Genomic DNA, 24,504 nt, shown 5'->3' with positions numbered 1-24,504 from the left:
GAGAACAGTTTGAGTTTTTATTGACTTGCCCAGCTCAGGAATTTACTTCTTGGCAGCAATTAATAAGTAGCAATTAATGCTCCCTACAACACTGCTAATGCAAATGCTATAAATAATATAGTTTAAAAATAAATAAACAGCCATATTAATGGCCTACAGCAATTTATGCAGTAAATATTTTATTTTGTTGTTTTACAAAAGAGAGATCACATATTTTCTTTTTTTTTTTTAAGAATGAGGTGAATTTTTGTTTGCTGTGAATGTTTTCACATTTTATTGCAAACACAAGCCCTTGCTCTATATCACTTATACCAGAGGTACAAATATTTAGGCCAAGAGAGCAGATGGCCCTGCAGCTGCAGGTCATAAAGTTATTGCATGTTTTAAAGTAAACACTTTTACGTCTATAAACTCTATGCTCTGGGTGGCTCTTGAATTTGAACCATCTCAATAGCTCCAGAAGAAACCAAAAAAGTCATGTTTACTTGTTTCAGTGTAAAATTAATCTTGGATTCACCTGCATGCCACAAATGGGGTCTTCACAAAGGTAGACACCTGGGGACTGGCCATCTTGCAGGCTGCCTGTAGCCACTTCTGACAACAGGTCCCTCAGATTTTCTTCTTTCCCCCACACTTCCACTGCAGAAATCCGGACTGAGAAGCGCGCTCCTGTCTTCTCTTTGCGTTCATTAATCAACTTGAATAGCCACGAGATGGCACAAGGAATTATTCCAAGGTTTTGCATGGAATCATCCTTCCCAATCATGGTGTATGACTTCCCTGTCAGGAATGGGAGGATGAAGAAAATATAACATCATTCCCAGGACCTTGACAGCCTTCTGCCAAGAGACATTATCCTGCACAGCATTCATGAAAACAACTTCACTACAACAAGGACAGTCAGAAATGGGAAAATATAGGCAGGTAGACAAACAGGACATGGAAAATGCAGATGAAATCTTAAGCTTCTTTCAAAAATCATTACCTCATGCATTCCCATGACATCTCCCATTCCCAAGGCAGGGTGCTGCAGGCCCCCACCTTTCAATGCTGCAGCATCTGATGTGGTTGAATCATGGAGGAAATTGAGCAGAGCAGGAGTGCCATGGTCTCTAAAAAACTCCACTTTGAATACTGTAAGTGCGGTATTCTTTCAATACCATTTTACTTCAAAGCACTAGATTGTATTTCAAATGCTGGAATTGAGATTGCCATAAACCTGGTCCCAGAATCACACAGATGTAACTTCACTCAAAAAAAAAATCCCCAAAACCAACCAGGTATATGTGATCACTTGGTGCAGAAGTGGGTCCACTACAATTAATATTTCATCTGGGTCAAAACCATCCCCTGGTAAGGTATTTTTTAACTCTGTAATTATAGCTCTGGCTTTTCTTTGCTGTAAAAGTTTGGTAATTAAGGACACAGAGTACTGTCTTAAACTACTTTAGGTGTCACTACATATAATGCTTTTAGATGAGTTTTCTAAAGCTCCTAAATTTGTAAGCCAAATGATAAAGGTATACATCCTTTCAGGCAAGTACTTGTGGCTTCTTTACCTTGTTTCATTTCTTATGTTGAATCTATGTGCAAAAAGATCAGTGAAAAAAATACTTCTATGCACATGTCTCTGTCAAGGTCTGGGTAAGTCCATGGTTTTTGGAATGGTGGTGGTGGAGTTAACAAAACAACTGCAGAGACCCAACTCATGCTTCAGCAAAAGCCTAGCTGGAATACCTCTCTAAAGGATATGTAGCCTGTTATCTGGTGGCTTCCTTTTCCATCTCATTTGCAATGTTGTGTTTTGCAGGTCACTTCTAAGAGCTCATCCTAGTGACACTCCTGCTGGTCCAGAGGGGCCTTCTGGTGTAATTAGAACACCAACCTGCTCCATTCATTGTACCAGACCTGGCTGCATTGCAGCATTCAGAGGTCTCCAGGTTTTGTTGCCTATAATTGCCTATAATTTGGGATAATCATGGCCTGATACAGCTTGATCTTCTTTACCACCTGCAAAACTGAATTATTCTTTTAACTTATATTTGTACATCTGTGGTTGTTTGAGACAGTAAAGAATGGAAATCATTGCACACATGCAATAAACCCCTCTTCATTCAAGAGACAGTACTTCCAAAATACAATTAGATAAACGTGAACAAAACATATGATTACTCTCAAAATCCAGGTATTTCAAAATAATAGTGTGTTAATGATGATGATTCTCCTTTTCATTGTCCTTCCATGAATACCTGAAATGCTATTGAAGCATGTCCAAAGTGTGAGTTTTGCTCCATCAGTAACATTCAGTCACCCATTAGAATAAGACTTGTTGGAGACACAGTAGGAAGAGGTCAGTAATGAGTGAACTGTCTAATCAGGGAATAGAGTGTAAATCAAACTGTCTGAGTGCCCAGTCACACTCCATAAGAATGCCATCACAAACATCAAGTACTTGAGTGAATACTCATAGTACACAGCTTGGTAAAAGTGGCATTTGGGCAAACCCTCACCAACACCAAGCCCATTTGGAAAACTGTAGATCACTGTTAGACCATTCATGAACAACTGAAGAAAATGAAAGACAAAATTGCTATAATATTTAAGGTCTGAAATGAAGCAATAATTCAAAGGTAACTTCTGTTCCAAAGAGCATGCTGTCCAACATTTACACAATAAGAAAAGTAAATAAATGTGTAAGCAAGAGTTGAAGATGTAGTACGAGATCATGCACAGGTACTTTCAAATACAATTTATATACACAGACAAATAAAAGTTTGTTTTTCCTTAACCTAACAGACTAGCAATCCTATATTAAAAATATTTATTTTGCTGCTTGAGTAGGGAAATTTAGCAATACCAACCAAGCTTGGCATGACCAAAGCAGAACACGCAGCCATCTGCCCCATTGACCACAGACTGGATCACCTCAGCCACAGTCCCAGCACATACTTCAGCCTGTCACAGGTATTGGGGGAAAAAAAAAGAAGAATAAAAATACAGGAAAGAAAAAAACCAGAAGCATTAACAATAATATGGAAAATAATTCTTTTCACCGGAAAGGGGTATTAATGTCTTCCCTGCTCCAGATATCATGTTGAAGTATCCAAAAATCTAATCATGCTTGTCTCATTCATGTGACCTGTGCTGTTGATGGGAATGACATTAATTGTGTAATCACATGGAGCAGGACTTTTGTTCTGGATCAAGTAAGTTTCATTCACTGATGCATCAAAATCCTTTGTGGCATTAAAAAAATATACATATTGTAAGGAGGTGTAGTTGGTTTGTTAGAACTGCCTATTTAAGGGATTTTATAATACAGTTTTGATTAAAAAACAACACTGAGGAATTTTTGCATGCTCAATTATTTGCCCAGTTATGGACTGAGTTTAATTCCACAAACATGTGGGTAAGGAATGCAAAGGGAACAAACAGCCTCTTTGGAATTAGCTAAGTGATCCAACATTATTATGAGTCTTCTCAGCTTTTTACAGTACTAGGCTCCATTGTGAAGACTGTAGCAGTATTTTAAGGAGTGTAACACAGAAATTTACCCCAGGCATTCATGGATTTAAGGTTCAAGCAGGCTGAATGGTTGACAGTGCTCCTGCAGCAACTGCTTAACAACAGTGAATGAAACTAAATCAAAATTCACAGTTTAGGCCTCCATGGGTAGCACTTTGCATTTGACAACACATCAAGTAAATCCACCCTGGTTCATGGCTATTTCTACATCTCTACAACAGAAAATAAAATGGGCCAAGAAAGGGACTGTTCACAGGCCAGCACCTTGAACTGCATCTAGGCATTAGTCTGCAAGGTGCTAGCTGCTTGGACCAGGACTGGGTGAGGGACTGACCTAATGACACAACTATGTGACAGTAATTTAGATGGCCCTGTGTCCTAGCTCTTTTTGATTTATGAATACAGCCAGTCCTACAGGACTGTTTTCTAATTATACTTTGCAATGTTACTTTACTCTTTTACTGTCTTCATGACATTTGGATAATCTAGTTCATCAAACCAAAGTTTAATAAAGATAAGAAACCTAAATATATACTCACTAATAAAGACCTGTGGATTAAAATCGCCATCTTCTTATTGCAAACTGTACAATAGAATGCTGTAAAAATAATCCTTGATCCCTTAGTTAATAGAGGACTGCATTAGAGAACTGTAGTTTTGATCACATCTCTGTAAACACCCAACAACAATACTTTATAATACACAGTAACTTGTTGATATTGAGGATTTTCCTATTAGACACCATTTAGCGCTATTATTGAAAGTATAATTTTAGGAGAAATTATTTACAGTAAAGAATAAAGAAAGCACACCATTATTTAGCAAAAATGTAATAAACTGAATTCATTATTGATGGTCATGGCAGACCAAATTCAGCCCTGGTAGAAGTCCACTGAAAGTAGTACAGCTGAAAGTACTACTGCTGCAGCAGAAATCAGTTTGGCTCTGGTGCACCCCGCTGCTTAGATAACTCCTCCAATCATACAGGGCCTACCTGTGATGCATCCTGAGGGAAAACTGCATCAAAAGCAAACATCTTGGGTGGAACCTGGCTGCCCCTTTTCTGGAAAGCATTCTGACCTCCGCAGGCCAACGGGTCATACAGCGTGATTTGCTTCTTGCGGGGGTCAACTTTTAGGAAAGAGCTGGACTCAGACGTGTCTCTGGCAAGCGTGGAAGAAATGCGCACCATGACTTTGACCTGTCAGCAAACACACAAAAGATGAGGGTGTTTCATTAGTTTCATTGGTTGCTCTACAACTGGTATGTTGAATGAATTTTCCAACTACTCTTGACAAAACCATATTTGCTTTTTGTAGCTAGTGTCTCAGTGGAGGTCAGTGAATACACAGGAAGTACTAGGCAGAATTTGTCCTAAACTATGAAGTGAATGAAGCCAGAACTCTCAATCTATTTCAACAAGCAACTTGTGTATTGAGAATTACAAAGCACATCATGGTGTTTTAGTGTTGATACTACTCAAGTACAATGAGGAAGTATTACAGCACCTTGCCTTACTCTCAATATAAATTGAAAATTAACCGTACCCTGGTGGCCCAATTAAGAAAGCTGAAAGATGCTCTAGACTGCTAAGCTTTCAGAACTGCTGTGGTTTCTACGAAGCAGCCTGATCAATAAAAACCCATAAAAGGCAGATCTATAATTTACACCTTTGCAATTCTAATCCAAAGCAAAGATGAAATGCACAGTTCTGAGTGCTGTCATCAAAGAGTTGTGAAAAGAGCCCCATTTTAATGGTCAGATTTTGAAATTACCATCAAGGGAGAGAATGTAATAAGCGATAAAAGATTTGTTAAAACATGTTAGCTCACAACTCATTAAATAGCTACATAATAAGATGTTTTTCCTGAGACAAAAATAAATCTTCATAGATTTAATGAGGTTGTTCTGTATCCTTAGCTGAGTTGGTAAGCAATTTTGTTAGTAAAACTGATGACAATCAATCTAGCTTTGGTTTTCCCCATAAATTCACCACTGGCAGACATGTGAGCTCCTGACTTTAGAGGGCGGACACCACCTGTCTGCCAGTTCTAGTTACACCTGCACAACTTTCTCCTAGAGCAGATTGGCATCCACACCAACTAGACAGAACTTTTATGTTAATGCTCCTTAATCATATGTCACTTCTATCAAACCCACCCACGTTTAGCATGCAAGTGACCACAAAGGGTCATGTCAGTATAGGGTGGGAGCACATCTGCTGCTGGAATGGCAGATGCATTCTGAGACGAGGTTGTAACCCCTGAAGTTGGGCTGCAGTTCCTGTTGGTCTCACTGAGACTGGTGCCCTTTGTACGCAGGTGTCATCTCATGCTGGCCCAAGCTCATCCTGCATGCAAATAAATCAGCTGCTTTGAGAAGTAAAATCTGGGAAAATTCATTTTTGACACAACTCCTTTGAAGACAACAGAGTGAGACCAGAGATTAACTTGTATTATTCAGTATTTCTGTGACTTCTTCTCTGTATGACAGTGAGTCAAATGGGTAATTTGACTCCAGTATTTTAATCTGGCAGAACAAGTTGTCATTGAATGGCGAAATGGTCACAAATCTGCTCATACAATTTCAGTTTTACACAAATATCTGAGGAAAAAAAGGAAAAGTACTGCTTGGGTAGGAATGTGTTCTCCTCTTGCTCAGCTGAGCTGCTTATGAAACATATCCTCTAACTATCCTCTAAAAAGCCACCTCTAATGTCTTGCCAAAGGCATTCTTCTGGACCCAACCCTAAGCAGAGCTCACTTCTACTGAGGACAGCAGCAGCCAACACACCCGATCAGTCCACATGAACTGGGCAAGGTCTGTTTATTCCACCCCTAGGTCTCCTGGAAGATGGGAAGGGAAGCAGTGGTCAAGTTAGCAGGGAAGGAAGGGAGCACAACTATAAATCCACAGGGAGCAAGAAAACAAAGGGCAGTGTCAATCCTGTGCTGTTTTCCTATTTTCAACTTCATATGCCTTTGGCTATCTTTTACTGTGTCCCACATTTTAAAGAAGATACCAATATCACGAGTATCAGACTGATCTGCTGGAAAACAAAATAAATGCTATTGTTCAACTACTTTAAATAAAATACTTGCATGCTTTAGAAAGCTCTTTCCCCATAAGTTTATGTGCATTTTTGGCTGCTATGAAACCATGTCCTCCAGGTCCTTGATCTTTGTGTGCAAAGGAGAGCTAACAGAATACTCTGGGCTAAGCTTTTTTGGGTTTGGAGAATGGACAGTGTGTGAAACATTTCATATACAGGCAGTCTAAGAATTCTTTCTGGCCTCAAACTGTACGGGGCTTGCAGTGTTAACAGAAGCTGCACTGGCTTTGTTATGGTATAATATCACTGGCATGGGTTTGGATTTAAACCTGTTCACACAAAAACAGATTAATACCTGCCACTTCTTACTGAAGGAATACTGCAAATCCTAACTTTCAACAGCTATAGTGATAGAAGCTAAGGCATCAGGTTCCTCTTTCCCACAAGTAAAATACCAGTTTAACTGAAATCCTAAAACTTTACTAGCAACAGATAAACGGAATGAACCTCTATTAAAAAAAAAAAAGTGCTCAACTCAGAAGCCCCAGGAACTGTCAAACAGCATATATTGCTCCTCAGTAGTGCCAAATACAAATATAGACATTTCTCATGAAAAATAATGCTATTGCCATAAACCTTTGTACTTCTGTGCATTAGGGATTTTGTTTTGAGACCTAATCACAGAATCACATGGTTTGGATAAAAACCCCATAAGATCTTGAGTTCAACTGTTAACATATAACTGCCAAGTCCACCACTAAGCCATGTCCCTAAGTGCCATGTCTACACAGAATCCTAGAATAGTTTAGGTTGGAAAAGACCATGTTCATATGTATTATGGCAGAGGAATATCATATTGATTACATGTGGATATCCTCCTTAGCTGGACCACTTTTTACTCATCATGAAGATGTCTGTGTGCCTTGGGACACCACATCAAAGGTAATTCTGCTCACCTCCTTTCAGATCAGCCTACAGGAGCTGTCTCCATCTGAGTCAATTGTCTGACCCCTTTGCAGGCAATAGAGAGGAACAGACACTTCTAACACTAAATTTGCATGTTCTGTTTTATAACAGATGAATTCCACAAATACCTCTTGCTTTCTCTATAACACCACAGGCATCTTAAAAGCTTACCTGAGATCTAGGTGCTTACATTGTAGGCTCCCTAAAGTTATTCTTTTTGCTCCAAGCATAATAAAAATGCTCTTTCTGGGCAGCACAGTGCCTGGCCCAAATTCCACAGCACACACACACACACATACACACACACAAGTCTGTGTGACAGTCTCCAGCAAAAAAACATGCCAACATAAAACTAGGCACATGAGTGTCATGGACACAGAATACAAGTAGTAACAATAGATTATTTGAACTCATCTGGTAATTTGTGGGCATTTAAATATCTTCCAGGCCAGTTTCACACTAGTGTAATCCTCTCAAATTACTCTTGATTTACGTTACGTTAATTGAGGAAACAATTAGATTCCATCTGTGCAGACTGTATGTCCCCTATATTCCATGGGAGCTATGACTAACAAAAACCCAATGGGCAGGCAAAACACAGGCAAACTTCTGTCCTGAGAAACACATCCAGAACTACACATGTAACCATGGCACAATGAATTAGGCAGACCAAAACAGATTTTAAAACATCTGAGCCCGATATATCTTCTGAGAAGACAGGCAAGCTTGTGGTCTGGGAATCAGCCTGAGACTGGGGACCTAGGACCCCTCCTGATGGCTGTGTCCAAATCCAGTATGACTGAGCTTTTGGTGCAGCCTGTCCACACTGTCCACCTGTACAGGAGGCAGAGTCACAACTTACTTGCTGCCAGGCACACTGAGAGATTCAGCCACTGCCTGGCCTCAAAGAACTGGCAATAGCCATTTTTTCCATGCCCCATTATGAAAATTATTATGCTTGTAACCTAAATCCAAGAATTCAGGCAAAGCATTTCCCAACAGTAGTTATGACAAGAGTAAATCAACTAACAGCAGGAGAAATTATGAGAGGCCACAACTTTCTGCTCTGCTGTTTCATAGTCCTTCATGCAATTTATAGCTGGGGGATTAGCAGGGGAGGCTCAGAGTCTGTGCTGGTCCCTGAAAATCCACAGCACAGGACAGGCAGCACAAGGATGGGAAAATGTAACTCAGCCAGCTATGGGGATAGCACAGGAACTTACTGGACTTTAAAACTTCAGCTCAATTTAAGGAACAGACAGGCTGAAGATCATGGTGCTCCTGTGGGGAACTCAGAAATACAGTATGGTTAATTTGAAACTAGCTGAAAAGTGAAGTTTAAGAACACTAATACTTTTTGCTTGCAATTTATATTTAAATAAAGTATACACTGAACTTCTCTTTAAAAAGAATAAAGGTTTTCTGCTTCACTTCCTATGTGTCATTACTCCTTCAGTCCACTGCTACAGTTTCCCACTAATCTCTTGTAATTGAAGCATCTCAGAGACACCACTTGCAATTAATGGGAGCACTCAGTCTGCCAGAAACTCTCGTTTGAATTCCAGCCATCAGGTCTGGGCAGCGCCCAGCCTTAGATGCACCTCTGACTGTTCCTATGTGGAAACATGAAAGCAATCTCCTGAGACATGCACTCTTGGTAAAACAAACAACCTGGGCCTAATTTTGATCTAATGTTACACGCATGCAAATCTGCCTGAAGTCAGCAAGAATTTAGCTTAGGAGTGGAGAGACAGAATAAAAGAAAAGGTCACTTATTCTCCATCGCTGCTGAGCCTTTTATAGGATATAACTTCACTTCTTAGGTCTGCTCATGCTGGTAGCATTTTTTAATGAGTTTTCTCTTATGAGTTTACAGTATTTCACTGGACAACTATTTAATCCAACAGCACCCCCATTTACTTCTCTGCTTTTCAGTTCCTGCCTTCATAGACATGACTTGTTCTTACATGAGTTCTACAGTCATTGAATTCCACAATATTACTCCAGATATGAAATGCCCCAAATAAAAGCAGAATCAGAATTGTAGTGGTCAGGCTTCCTCAACTAGTTTGGGGTTTTTTTGTGCCTATTTGTCTATGCACTTATTTTACACATACATGTGTGCCCGGAAAAAGGAGGTCGGTCTCTTTCTCCGGGCAACAACAGACAGATCAAGAGGACACAGTCTCAAACTGCATCAAGGGAGATACAGGCTAGAATTAAGGAGGAAGTTTTTCACAGAAAGAGTGATCAAATACTGGAATCATCTACCCAGGGAGGTGGTGGAGTCACCATCCCTTGATGTGTTTAAAAAAAGACTGGATCTGGCACTTGGTGCCATGATCTAGTTGAGGTGTTAGAACATGGGTTGGACTCGATGATCTTAAAGGTCTCTTCAACCTAGAAATTCTGTGATTCTGTGAGCATTTCAATTATATACACAGTTTTTAAAGCATATACATTTTCTGAATAGATATTTTTTAAAAATTTCATAAATTTCTCTCTAAACAGCAATTATTGGTACGATGGGTTCCTTCATGGGATACCATTCAGTAGCATCAAGAGAAAACCTAGGGGAAATGCTGTATTATCACTATGCTACTGTACTGTGAAAATAAGCATAAAACTTTTAATCAACTCTATGAAAATTTCAGTTGTCTGAACCATTTTTCTTTCTCCTTTTTTATCTAATGCATCCCTATAAATGCACCTACTATTTCTCAAAGAAGGAATTTGCTAATTGCAGGATTTTCCCCAGATAAATTCAATTTGTGACCTGTCGCAGACCTTTTGTTATGCTCATACTCTGTGGAGAAGGACAAAGGTTCAGCACACTCTGCAAAGTAGAACTGGTGCCAAAGAAATGAAAAAAAAAAAAAAGGAGAGTCCAGGCACTGACACTGCCATGTCTCCTGTGCCCACAGGGGTCTGTCTGCAGGACCAGCAGCAAAATGAGCAGGGGAGGTGGGAGAGGCAAAGCTGTGTCCAATCTGCATCACACACCAACAGCTACAAACACAGACTGCAGTGAGGCAACACAAACAGAGATCCACACTGGGGATGTTATAACTTCCTTCTACTCTTGCCTGTAAGATTTCATTTGGGGTTCATTTATCTAATTACTGCAGGGACAGGGCTAGACAGCTGTTGCTTCAGGCACTGTGCTTGCCTTTATGAGCTGCTTTTCTCATCAATCATTTGAGCAGCTTCTGCTGGATGTGTTCTGGGTAGAGGTGGGAGGCAGGAGCTGCAGTGCAGTCACACGAGAGACAGGCCAGCCAGGACTATTGAGCTGTTTCAGCACTCCATCAATGTAATGGCAATCACTGGCTGCAGGAATAGCCTTATTGGAGGTTAATGAAGAGTAGGTTTTGTAATTTCTCACTGTTACAGTTGTAAATAATGGTGTGAGACATGCATTTTTGCTGTAGCCAGCTGCAAAGTACTACAGCACAAGAAAATCTAGGCCATGCCTACGCTTGTGCGCATACATGCTTTTGCACGAAGGATGCAAAGTTTGAAGCCTTTCTACTCTGCTCAGACAATATGAAACCACCTGTTAAGTATGTTAAAGGATTTTTCTTACAGATTATGAGACAATTAGTTGATTGTGCTAACACGAAATCTAGGAGGTCAAGATAAACACACTGACCCAGAATGCAACAAATGCATTGTATGAGTGGATATTGCTTTAATGGAAATATGATCACATTTAGAAAAAAACACAAACAAATAAGCTCGGATTAATTATGCCAGTATAACCTGGTCAGGAAACATGTGCAAATAGGCCTTGTTGTCCTCTTTTTCTGTTTTCACAAAGGTAACGCTCCTAGGCTTCAGCAGTGCTTTGCTTCAGTAAAAATTAGAAAACACATAGGCCTAATCACTCTTGCTGTTGGTGGAAATGGCTGTACTGATACTGATGCTTTGGAAAAGCAGTGAAAATAACTGAAAAAGCAATAGCACTAGAGCATGCAGATCTCCACTTTTTTTACAACAGTCCCTCTGTTTCTATCTTGTGTAGTTGCTAAAACTTTACTGGCTTATCAACCCCATCCTCTACAGCAGTGGAACTAATCTGGACTTCTAGCAATAATGGGAAGTAGTGGCTGCACACTGTACCCAAACACCAACCATGTTATTCAAAAAATTTGCACTTATCATGATTGCACAGTTTTTCATTTGGACAATGCAACTTTAAAATTGAATTCAGTAAAATCTGGTGTGAAATATGCTCAGGTCACAGGGCACAGCTCAGTGGTTTCCTGTACGGTTCGTGGCAGCAGTAGCTGTGAGTTTGTCACTATGGTTTGGTACAGTTGAAAGACAATGGTAAGCAACAACACTGTCTAAAACCAGCATATACATCAGACCAACCATTCAACTCTAACATTTCTACTTCAGCATTTACTAGATTCTAAATTAACAGAGAGCACTGCAACTTTCTTCTACTTGTAAAAAAATCAATTAAAAAAATAAACACCCCCCAAAAAAACTAAAACAAACAAACGACAAAAAAAAACCCATCGAAAAGAAACAAAACAAAACAAAACAAACCCACACCAAAAAAAACCCCAAAAACAAAAAAAAACAAAGACATGAGGATCATTCCAGCATGGAATACAGCCTTTTCTTAAGGCTCCCCACCCATATGCAGACCAGGTTCCTGGCTTTCCTTTTGCTTCCTTATGATTTCTTTAAGGTAAGTCTGTGTTTCAGAACTGCGTAACTAGGCAGGAGGAGGATTTTTCCCAGCTTCTGACATTCTCCGTATACCTGTACTTATGATGGGACCAACTCTTTAAACATCACTGAGAGTGGCATTTTCATAAGAACTGAACAAGCCAAAACAGCCTTCAACAATCCCAGCATGACAACATGGGATCAGCTGGTAAATCTTGTCCTCCCTGCAGAAGTGGATCTGCAGGTAGGTAAGCATGCACCCACTGCCTACTGGCTCCAACACACTACTGCAAAAATTTACTCTGCTTCCCTCACTCTGATGAGAATTTATTTCTCTGTGCACAGGACAAGTACAGTTCACTGCCATGAATTTCAAGATCTCATCTTTTCCTTGGTACCTTTCAAAATCAAGCATATATTTCCCTTCAGTGATTTTTAGAGTGTTTCACCCCCTCCTTTCTTCCTAGTTAATACAGATTTTTCAAAATGGTCTTTAGACACACAGTATCTACATGGTAAATTAAACAAGATAAAAACTTTTACCTGGCACAAAATGGAGAACTGGCAGCTTTCCCCATAATTCTTGTCCTCTGCTATGGTATGGCCATATCCAACAGTCTGCAAGATGCTCCCTTGCCCACACTAATTTAAGAACCATGCCTGGAATTGTTTGGGAGAGACAAGTGCCCAACAGCATGCCAGGGACCTTGCTAACAATGTAGGACTACGATGACTGAGTGCCAGTGCCCAGGAATGTTTCTTGTTCCTGTTTAATTTATTTTATAGTCTGTACCAAGTTTAGTTCCTTCCCAGTAGCTGGGGTATGGGACTGTGTTCTGGATTTATGATGGGAACAGTGTTGATGGCACAGGGACATTTTAGGTACTGCTGAGCAGAGCTTATGCAGAGTCAAGGCCTTACAGCATCTCATGTCACCATGCCATCAAGTAACCTGTGGGTGCACAAGAAGTGGGAAGGGGACACAGCTGGAAGGGATGATCCCAAGTACCTGAAAGGATACCCCCCACATCAAGGCAGCTCAGCATATGAAACTGGGGGAAGCAGGAGAAAGTGGGAGATGATCAGAGTTATGGCCATTACACGTGAGGAAGCCCTGCTTTCCTGGAGATGGCTGAGCATGTGCCTGCCCATGGGAAGCAGTGGATGAATTCCTTATTTTGCTCTGCCTGTGCCTGAAGCTTTTGCTCTTTCTATTAAGCTGTCTTTATCTCAACACACGAGTTTCCCTTTTAGCCTTCTGATTCCCTTGCACATCCCACTGGGAGAGAGGGAGCAAGAGGCTGTGTGGCAGAGCTACCTACCATCTTTAAGCCACAGAACTGTCCCAGTCACAGATCCTTGCTCAGCTTTGCCATGTTTAGCATTCTCTAAGTTAAATACAAGAAACTCAGTCTGTGCAGGAGTGGCCTTCCAAGCATGTGATGTGCCATATGTCGCTCTGTTCTATTCCAACCTGGCTGGATATGTACAGATCCTACAGACAGATCAGCCAAACCCATTAAACACATTTGCAGCATCAGCAAGGCAGGCTCTCTAAAGGAACTTCTCTGCTCTTGTGATTGATGACAAGAGCTGCTGCTGTCATCCCTGCTGCCTGCATGAGGCTGCCATCAGCCCCCTGGGGAGGAGGAGACAGCAATGGTGACTCACTTGGCTCTTTCTCATAGGCCGTGCTCTTACCCTGCTGCTGTGCACAAAGACTGAAGAGAACTTTGCTTTGCTTATTTAAGCTTCCTCTTAGAAACCTGCCCTTCCAGCAAAACATGACTGAACTGCCTCGGCTGTCACAAGGACTGGTGTTGATAGAAAGCAGAAGCAGTATCAACAGGAGCAATATCTCAAGCATGTGCCTTGATAATTATGTCTGACATATTATTTCTTAAAGCTTCAGTTTCCCTTTTGGTGAAGCTGTGGAAGCGGTGCACAGGATGCAGCTTGGTAAGTATAAGCAGCAGGTCATCTTACCACTAATTAAAGAAAGTGTGGCACTAAGGGCTTCACATTATATATTCTCAGGAGATGAGGAATTCCAAGATGAACAAGGCTCTCTGCTTTTCTGTCTAAGGAAACAAGAATTTCTAGGGAAAGAATGCAGATAAAAGACAAAGTTTCCCTTTCACATGTCTTTGAGATGTCTTTTCGGCATTAGAGAAACAAAGGATATACAGGTATTGCAAAGAGATGTATAATCACAATTGTAAGCTTTTCCATTATTTATAAAGATGATCTCCATGACTGCATACAAAAGCAGATTCCCCAGTCCACACATAAAAGTGTACACCATGGCACCATAAATAACAAGCAGCAATACAATCAGACAAGAAGGATTTACATTATTTAAACCAAGCCAGAAGTGAAAAATTGCAGCTTAATGCATACAAGTGTGGAAAAAAAGATGTGTAAAATTTTGGAGTGGCAGCTGATAATGACAGACAGTAAATAAAAGGGATTGTTCTAACTAGAAATTTGGGAATTCATGGTGAGGAAAAAAAATCCCAAAGAAAGCACAGGGCCACATTGAGAAAGAGAGTCTATATCAATGGAACGGGGTACAATAATCATATTAGGCAATATAGATGAGATATCTAATAAGTGCTTGGGTATTCAGAGGAGAAATCCAGTCTCCAGAGGGAATATAAGCAGCCTCCAGCACTATATGTTGCATGAAACAATCAGTAGAAACTTCAAGGAGCAGAGCTAGATGCTTTAGTGAGGAATGTAATACATCATAGTGTCATTGAATTCGACAATAATTCCTCATTTACCTGGAAGCATATGAGATGAGGATTTGACCTTAGTTAGAAAAACCAGCAATAAAATTAAATTTGGAAAAAAGGAAATTATAAAACCTGAGTTCAAGCAATGATATGATCTATATTGCTAGTGAACATTTCACCTGAAGATCCCTCAGGGCTTTGCAGTCTTCTGACAGGATCAAGACATATATTTACAATTATTCTTAATTTTCAATGGCAGAAATAAAGCCTAAGAGTAAATGAATCACCCAAGATCCCAGGAAAAGTGTGATTTACCTAAACAGACTACCTGAACTCTGGTTCTCCCCTTTCTTATCCCATAACTGTAGGCTATAATGTTTAGAAGGGCAAAAACATATTATTACATTTACTTTTTTTTCATGTTGTATCCTATTTAATGCTACCCTCATGCTTATATCTTTGGCAGTGGTACAGGGAGGCACAATAACTTCAGAGCCCTAGCATCCACTCAGAATTAATGAGATGCGTTTGTAATGCTATACATTATCTCAAATTAAAAGTGCTTTTTTATTTTGAGCCTTAACAGAAATCCCTGCAACAGACTTTTTTTGGGGGCGGCTTGATTCTGCATTCAAAATAAACAGAATTATCTACCGTAGCTGGAACAAGAGAATAGAAGACAAGGTCATACAAGATGCATCTGAAGGTTCGTATAACTCCATAATATTCCTTCTCCAACAGTGACCCCACATTCTGGCCCATGAGCCTCCCACTGTGGTGGGCTGCACTGCCATCCCTCTGCTCCCTCCCAAACTCTGCTTTGCCAATACCTGTATGGCTCACGTGCCACTCACATCCTATCAAGACTCACACTGGGAGGAACACATATTATCAGGAAAGAGCCACAGACTCCAATGAGTCCGCTTCTAGTCTAAATCAAATCTGCAGCCCACTGGGAACGCTACTGGGCTTGGGTATGTTTATAGTGCCACTTGTGGAATGTTGTCACTCCTTTTGGAGGTGGGGTGAGAACTGCCCCACAGAAGTCTCCCCTGGGCACATACAAGACATGACGTTGCCTCTCCCAGCTCTTCCAGAACCAGTTGCTGAGGCTCTGCTTGCATGTGTTTCTCAGACTTTGGGCTTTTTAATGCTTTCCCCAGTCCTGACATTCTATTGTTTTATGACCAGTAGTGAACATCGTGTTGGGATTTTCAGTAGCCTCTAGAAGGCACTACAGCCTGACGCTTACCCCTTAAGGAAATAAAATCCAAGGAAGTCATATATCTGAGGAAATTTGTTCCTGAAAGCAAACACAGCCTCTGGTGGTACAAGGATGCTCTTACACATTTGGAAAACCTCAGACACGTATTAGCCAAGTCTACAGGGCTGGTTCTAAGGATCTCTGTGTATTACTCTGTGCTGCTGACTCCTGGGCACGCATCTGACTCCAGGTACAGCACAGCCCCTCTCCATTGCATCCTGTGTTCCCATGGGAAGAAATCCAGGTATGCAGGCAACAAGGATGCTACTGTCTGCTTAGCACTGATCCTGGCCTGACTGATCACAGAACGAAGATTACATGAGTGTACTGCTTTCCTGTGGTTTTTATTTTGTACTAAACATAAACATAACAGAATAAAAATTACACCAAATCAGCGAGGCTGACAAACAAAAACAATAGAAAGAAATCCAAATGGGAGCCCCTGATGGGAACTAAATACAAACAGTACTGTGATTAATGGAACTTGTCTCATGTCACAGAAAGCCACTAACTTCTCTTACCCTCAGGTGCAGTATAACAGCATAACATTGCCACTGACTCTCCTCCTTGATAGATGCAACTCTATAGCAACAAAAAATAGCCAGTGAAGAGCCATCTGCCTTGTGACCCCTATCACATGATTTCATCCTATGTTTGCTGCTTTATTAAATGTTGCAATAAATAGCAGCACTATTTGTGAATAGATCAGTAACCAATTACTTGCCCTAAAATGAATATCCAGTGCGGGTTAGCAGGCTTTCTACATGCCCTCAGCTCTAATTCTGCAATCTTAATTTGGGCAAAATTTCTATCCTCTTCAACCTGAACTGCCATTTTCTGACTTCTGAGTGCTTAAACCATGCAACCTTAACATTCCTTTAATACTGCTATTTGTCAACAGAATAATTCATTCTGCTGTAACTTAGGAACTGTGTAATTCTTCTAGCAAGTAGCAGCCTTTAATGAATGGCACCTGATCAATAATGCAGAATTCAACATTTGAGAAAAAATAAAAAAGGCGTTCTCATGAGGAGTGTCTGCAGGAAATGTCAAAATCATTTATCAAGGGGCCAGGCTGATAGCCTGCAGCTGCTGTCCACAAGAATTATAAAAACATACATTGTTGAGTCCTGAAAATATGTTTTTTGTACTGAGTATAACTGGATTTTTCCACAAAATAAGGACTTATTGAGTATGAATGCAATGGTCTTTACCAGAGTTTTGTTAAAGTAAAACTTTGCCACAATAGTACTTTGTCCCTAAGTTGCTAGTTACACAGGATTATTTTAACTTGGTTTCCAGGTGCACCTTTAAAACAATCCTCACTGTAATTCTAGACAGGCTGAGCTGCTTATACAAATGCGAAAATGCATTTGTATTTGAGCTTCAAAATCTCAGATTAACAAGGTAATCAAGCAAACATTACAAACAAAGACAAGAGTAAGCATTTTATCTCTTCCTGATATCTAGGTGCAGCATGTTTCAAAGGAACAAGTAGTCTTTACTGGTTTGGAAAGCTTTTACATTTCCTAATAAAGGGTCTAACAAGGAAGCACAAGGTAACTGCAGCTCCTTTGCTGAAAATTCTCATCAAGAAGTATATAGAGTAGCAATAGTTAAGGGCTACCATCACAATACAAAACATGAGCAAGCTTTTGAAAATAGAGGTTTAATGAAGTTTCCTTTAGTCCTACATGGCTTAAAAACTTTAAGTGGCAAAGATGTCCGATCCTGAGTACAGTGTGATCAGTTTTCAAGGTATGTTATTCAAATAGCTAAGAATAGTCTGATCCTGGATTGTACATATCCAAGGAAGGCTCCTTTCATTGTATCTGGGATGCAGCAGAATGGGGACTGCAATGGTTTTGTAACCTTACTTTCTAAAGATCAGCCACTTGATCAGCTAGGAACTTCTTAAGAAGGCTTCAACTTTGAGCAAGATTGAGCTACACTGGCCATTTGATTTCTCTTTTCTGATGCAGGCAGAAAGTGGTGGATAAGAACAAGTGGAGAACCTTGATGAGGGTGGGCAGGTCACAATTTTATAGCTCCATCTGTCTCTCTCTTCGCTGAGTGACAGAGCTGGCTGCTCCATCTCCTCTAAAATCTGAAGATTTCCACTTTGGTTGCCTTGGTGTCTTCGGTGGGAACGACTCCTACAGAGAGCCTGCAGGTCTGTTGATACTACTGGAGATAACACTAGCTATCACACCAATTAACCTGCTTCTAAATCCATCTTTTTAAAAAGTGCTTTTCCACCTATGACAATTTCTGTGGTGACACTGCTATTTGTCATTGGTGGCATGGCATGCCAGACAATGGCTATAAAAGTAGCAGTCAGTGCACAGGTTTCACAAATGATTGAAGCAACCAGCCTTTTCTTGAGCAACAAAGGGATCTTTCATGTTCAGATAATTCATCCTCCATGCTTGTCACTACTGCAGCTTAGTATCAGGAATGAAACGTCTTTTGATGCTTGTAAGGTTTTATCACTCATCACAAAATAGTGAGATTAATGAAGGGGAAAAAGGGGGGGGGGTGAAGATGAATTTATTTTTTTTAATAAAAAGCATCTTCCCACAATAGATTAGAGCACAGGCAGAACAAATAAGCAAAGTAAAATATATCAGAATGATAAAAGGGAGAAGGTACTACAACAAATTACACTTACAGAGCCATTTTTAATGTGAAGCACAGAAGGAAATCTGATGAAATATTCAAACTTCACATCTAACGTGATCCTAAATCAGCACTATGTGTTAGGGAAGGAGAGAGATCTACTGCCTGTCTGTCTAGTGAAGGATGGTTTTATACCACTAAACCTGAAAAGGGTATGTCTTGAAATGACTTGAGCCAGACTGATCATATACATTAGTATGAAATGTGAGGAGCACAGAAAGCCAGTGTGGCCAGAGCTGGGCCAGAATCCAAATCAGAGTCATGCCAACCACAACAATATTTAGATTTTCACTGGTGGAGCCAAAGCCCTCACTTGGATCAACTTTGGTTGAAAAAATTATGTTTTTTCCTCATTTGTTTCAGTACATAAAACCTTCCAAATAGTTCCTGGAATTGACAGTACTACATTTAGACAGAATGGAGCACAAATCTATCCAGTTGGGAAGCTTGAGGTACAGTAAGAGGCATTATGACAATTATTAAGGTGAAAAATTAACAACTAGGGTTCTTAATTGCATGTCTAAAGCTGCCTCTATCACTTGATGTCCATTTACTAAACTCTATCACCTGATGTCCATTACTAAAGCTGTACTTCAGTCTTTCTTTTTTTTAAGGACTTCCCTCACATCAACACTCATCTGTCAGTGCTGCAAACCATGCAGCCCTGTGCTTACTTTTCAACCATCAAGTGTCTTCCAACAGTCAAGTATCTTTCATTCTTACATAGTATTTTTGCTAAAGAAATGAAAAATTGGGATATAGATCTTTGGACAGTGTGCATCTCAACTTTGGGTATATTTACATCTAGATTTTGGTTCCAATTATTCCATAAGATAAAGCTAATAATTGGTAATATGTCATGGTTCACACCATGCATCACTGCTCTTCCTATATTTCTGTTAAATGCTGCACTGAATTCTGTCAAATTCTGTTAAATTACCTGATTGCAGGTGAATGCACATTAGCAAATATCAAATACAAGTTTTGGTAAAATTAACCTTGCGTATGAAAAGAAAATGTATGTGATGTATGGCATGTAATGTAAAGCAAATCCATTCTGTCATTCATTTCTACTGATTTGTATAGATGTTTCAAGAAATGTAGTCTCTGTCAAGGTGCTCCAGGACTTACCCCGTTCTGTGTGCAATAAGAGAAAACAAGGCACAGTTTCAATGGAGTGGCTACCTCAGGATGTGCTTGGATACTGTGGTATTCAGTAAACCTCTTAATATTATTTTAATTACGATGTTACAATTCATCATGTCAAAACATAAACATACAGATTATATAAAACCGCATTAGGAGACCTTACATAGCCCTGATTAATGGTCTCATAGGTTGTAAAATGAATCCAAACTGTAAATTTAATCTGTGGGCTTTTCTAAAATGTGAATTATTGACTTGACACTTTATAATAACTCTTTCCAAACTGTTGTGGTCTATGGTTCAAATCTTTTCTGTATAGGTCACTGACATGCAGAGTAAGGCTAATTTACTGTGTCTCTTGCTGCATGAACATCCACAGACTGCAGCATCCTCTGAAATGTATTCCAAAACATTGCAAGGAACCAGATGGACGAAGGCATGAGGAAGAAAATACCTTTAATCAACAGTGACTTCCACATAAGAACAACTCAGAATCCCTCCTACTAGCTCACCTGGCAGAAAAGTGTCTACCATTAACAAGGTACACCAATGCCTGAACATGTTACAAGGACTCTGCTCTGTGAATCAGCTGCCTTGGCTCTCCTGTGATTTCCTTTAGAAAGAGGTAGTTTATTTGCTGATTCAGTAAGCTGTGATTTTCTATAGGCCTAAGAGAGGAGAGAAATTTCTAATACCTGGCAGATTATATCTTGATTGCTGTATTAACATGAGTCTCAAAGAAAAATCCACTTGAACCCAAAAATTTCAATCACCTTTAAATACTTCTGAGGACTGAAACAAACCTCAGCCCATTTAAGAAATTGTAGATTCTGTAGGCAAAGAAGTCATTCTGGATCCTATGGTCCTACAGACCATACAGCTGGACCAAGTCACTCACTTGTGTCACTCACTGCTGCAAACACCCACAAAGGGCATGGAAACATTGCCCCCCTCACTCAACAGCCAGGGATGAACTCAAAGCCTGTCCTGCTGAACCTCTACAACGTAGCTACTATTTCCCTGAAGTTAAAATGCCAAACTCAAATCAGGCAACATATTTTGCCTCCTTTTTTTCCAGGGTAACAGAAGAACTCTCAAACATACCCAAACTGAAAACCTGTATCTTGTTGAAATATACAATTGAAGCTCTTTTGGTTACAGAAAATAATTTACGTCTTAACTTGACAACTTTCAATTACATCTTTAAAGACTCAAAACTCAGAATTCTTATTTTTTCAAGACAAAAATTTTGTTTTATTTGAATAGAAATAAAAAATACAAAATACTAAGATTTTCCAAGAAATACTGAAAATATTTTGGATTCATTTAAAAAGTCTTTGTTGGAAAAACAGTGTTTTCCTCTCTGACTTTAAAAAATACTATGAAAACATAGCTTATATGATGCATTACATTAAAAAAATACTAAATTAAAATACTCCATACCTATAGAGTAGTGTAAACACAATTTTTTAGGGGTGGAAATAAAACCAAAACAAACAATAAACCAACCAAGAAACAACTGACTGGAAAAAATTTCAGCTAGTTTTTAGCTCAGTCACTAGCTCCACTTTCAACCATCAGTTTTAAATAACACAATTAGATGAATATTGGCAACTAGCATAGCCTGACAGAGAGCAGCTATCTTGAAATACAGGCATTAAAACAAAAAAAATTACATTAAAAACTAAGTTGTTGCTTTAGTAGAACCAGACCTACTTATTGGGTATGTATTAAACACTTAAATGCTGAAAGAGTTAAGAAATTCCAAGTTGAACAATAAAACCAACTCATTTTTAAATATGTACACTAGACTCCATAAAACTGACAAAAGTAAGACTGAGCAAATTGATATCTATAAAGAGTTCCAATCACACAATTATATTATCTTTCTGAAGTAGTGTAACATACATTTTGTAGAGTTAATCTACACTTCATTATTCTCTCTAAAAATGAATATTCAGGGAAAAGTCTACACACATACACTATATTTTCTCATTAAAAAAAATTATCTTAACATGAAGCAAAATAAGTTTTGTTTCTAAAAAAAGATATTTCCAAAATCCAGCCTAAAAGTCAACACATTTTTGCACAGAAAATTTTGAAGTTTCTGTAGACATAGATGGCATACTGCTCTAAATCTACTTTTTCCAAGGAAAAGGTAGGAATGCTTTTCACATATAAACCTAGAAAAACATGCAGAATTCATTATTAACCCTTTGCAAATAGTTTCTGCATAAGAATAAAGATGTAGAGGAGAAGTATACAGGCTCTCTAAACCAACATGAAGCTGGTTTTTCTATTTCTAACATCCCATGTTCCCTTGGAATTCTCAAGCAGGGCAAGTAACTCTAAGAATGTTAATACAAAGCTTTTCCCTTCAATATGCAATACTCACTACTGCATAAATAACCAAACCTCCCACCACACCATGTCACATAATTGTCCACAACCATTAGTAAAGAATCCTTGCTCTGATTTTCCCAGCCAATGCTGCTTCACACAACTGAGCTCAAGATGTCCTTTACTCCACCAGGAATGGCCTTTGATAGAGGCATCAGGAGACTGGACTATACAGACACTGACCTAATTTTTGCCTGTTACAGGCAGGCACATACCCGAGTTTGTATGGATCCACCTGATGTACTTTCAGCTGAACCTGTGCTCAGTGCCTTCAAGGATTCCCTCCACTCCATTTTACATTTATATACAACTCAAGTTGCTGTGACTCATTAGGTACATACCATTATTACTTTGCTAGAAACTCAAGTATCTTTAAAAGAAAAGTTAATCTCTCTGCCCTCAGCATCTGACAATCAATAAATCCAAGACATAATTGGGTTAAATATGACTCTTGCCTGATAAATTCTATGGATTTTAAGTCATGCATTACTCAACATAGTAATTTTATTCATAATCAAATTGCAAAATTACTCTTTAAATTACTGAAAGAGTGAGTGTTAAGTAATCCCAGGACTTGCAGGATCTCACCTTCCTTGCAGCATCATTCAGGCATACAGGTGTGCTCCCCTGACCTACACTGGATGCCATGTGCCCACCAAAGCTGCTCTACCACCCCCCCTGCAACTGGACAAGATCAACCCACCACCACAGGGAAGGCAAAAAGGTGCTGAACTCTATTTGTCTGGAACAAATGGCACTGTGTAAGTGTCCAAACAAGCACAAAAAATGCTGCATGGTATCGGTGGTATTTCTATTCATCTACCACAAGCAGAGCCTGACCAATTTCCTTGCACTTCTCTATCAGCACTCTTCATTTCTCACCCGGAAAAGCTCTAATGCTATTCCAGTCCTAAGTCTTTTCTGGACAGAGATGGAAACCTGCCAAAACATGCTGGAGTACTGTGAATACTGTGAATGAGGTGTGCTAAGGAGTCTTCTGGGACTACAGACTCAATTTTACACAAGGTCTGAGCAAGGGTGTGAACTCAGATGTCTAGAGGTAAACTATTGCATTAACCTACTGTGCCTTTTGTCTGCATTCATAACAAACTCATGCTGTATTTAATGGACAAGGCTGTACTTTCTTCACAGCCACATGGTGACAAAAGAAGTGCTATAATATTAATTTGTAGGGGGAGAAAGTACCATGTGGAGCCACCTTTTGCACTGACAGAAGATGCATACTTTTCCAGTGACACCACAGAGAACAGTAATCAGAAATGAAGGGGGATTTTTTCAAAAGCCTTCAAAGACCCAATAAGGCTGCCACTGAGGCCAGTGATAAAATTCCTTTTGCCTTCAGAGGAATAGGAAGAGAAGTGGGTCCTTGCTGTGCTCTGCCAAAGCTTCTGCCTTCTTATCCGTGTGTTATGCCATGGCCCAGACTCTGTTTTCCTCAGGTCATAGGATCATAACCTACTCCTACATGTTATCTTATTTTCTAAATCTGACTAGAAAAGCACATGAACAACACTGAACAAACTGATGGGAAAGATAAAAACAACTGCCACTAACAAGCATTTTTTCAGTGCATGATGGAAGGGAGATGTGCCTCATCTGGGAGCTGTAAAGATTTTTAAAATACTGTTCTAAAAAATATGGAGATTGTTAATTGAACATTCATAGTTTAACACCCTTATTGTGACTAACCAATAAGCATATTTATCCAGTGGATTCACTGCCATGAAATTAAAAAGGAATAGGGTTACTTTGATTTTTTTCCCATTTCGGCCCATGATAAATTCCTCTTTATTTTACTAGCTCTCTCACATCGTATTAACGGGACTTTATGAAGTGTTTGCCAGGCCAAAGGCTAATCTAATTACATAGACTTTTCTGGATCAGATCCATTTGTCACAGACTATTTCAGTGACTTGGCTTCTGTCTGTGGATGTATGTTTCTATAGAAAGTGATGAAATCAATGTTCTCTCCCCCAAGCTGTGAGTTTCCATACTTTTATATACAGCCTTCTGAAAATGTTCCAAATGTA

At 39.5% G+C, this 24,504-nt stretch overlaps 1 protein-coding gene across 1 annotated transcript in view; it reads right to left on the bottom strand.

Annotated features, from left to right (window-relative positions):
• Positions 1-24,504, bottom strand: part of KIF26B (kinesin family member 26B) — a 280,513-nt gene that overhangs the window by 62,304 nt on the left and 193,705 nt on the right. Inside the window, exons 5-7 of the mRNA XM_031059730.1 lie at positions 4,520-4,726; positions 2,862-2,955; positions 518-780 (exon numbers count right to left, since the gene is read on the bottom strand). Coding sequence (XP_030915590.1) covers positions 518-780; positions 2,862-2,955; positions 4,520-4,726 — 564 coding nt within the window. The remainder of the gene's footprint in view (positions 1-517; positions 781-2,861; positions 2,956-4,519; positions 4,727-24,504) is intronic.

This window comes from Geospiza fortis, unplaced genomic scaffold (assembly GCF_000277835.1).
Source record: "Geospiza fortis unplaced genomic scaffold, GeoFor_1.0 scaffold41, whole genome shotgun sequence".
Taxonomy (NCBI): Eukaryota; Metazoa; Chordata; class Aves; order Passeriformes; family Thraupidae; genus Geospiza; species Geospiza fortis.
This window is presented reverse-complemented; position numbering and strand designations above follow the sequence as displayed.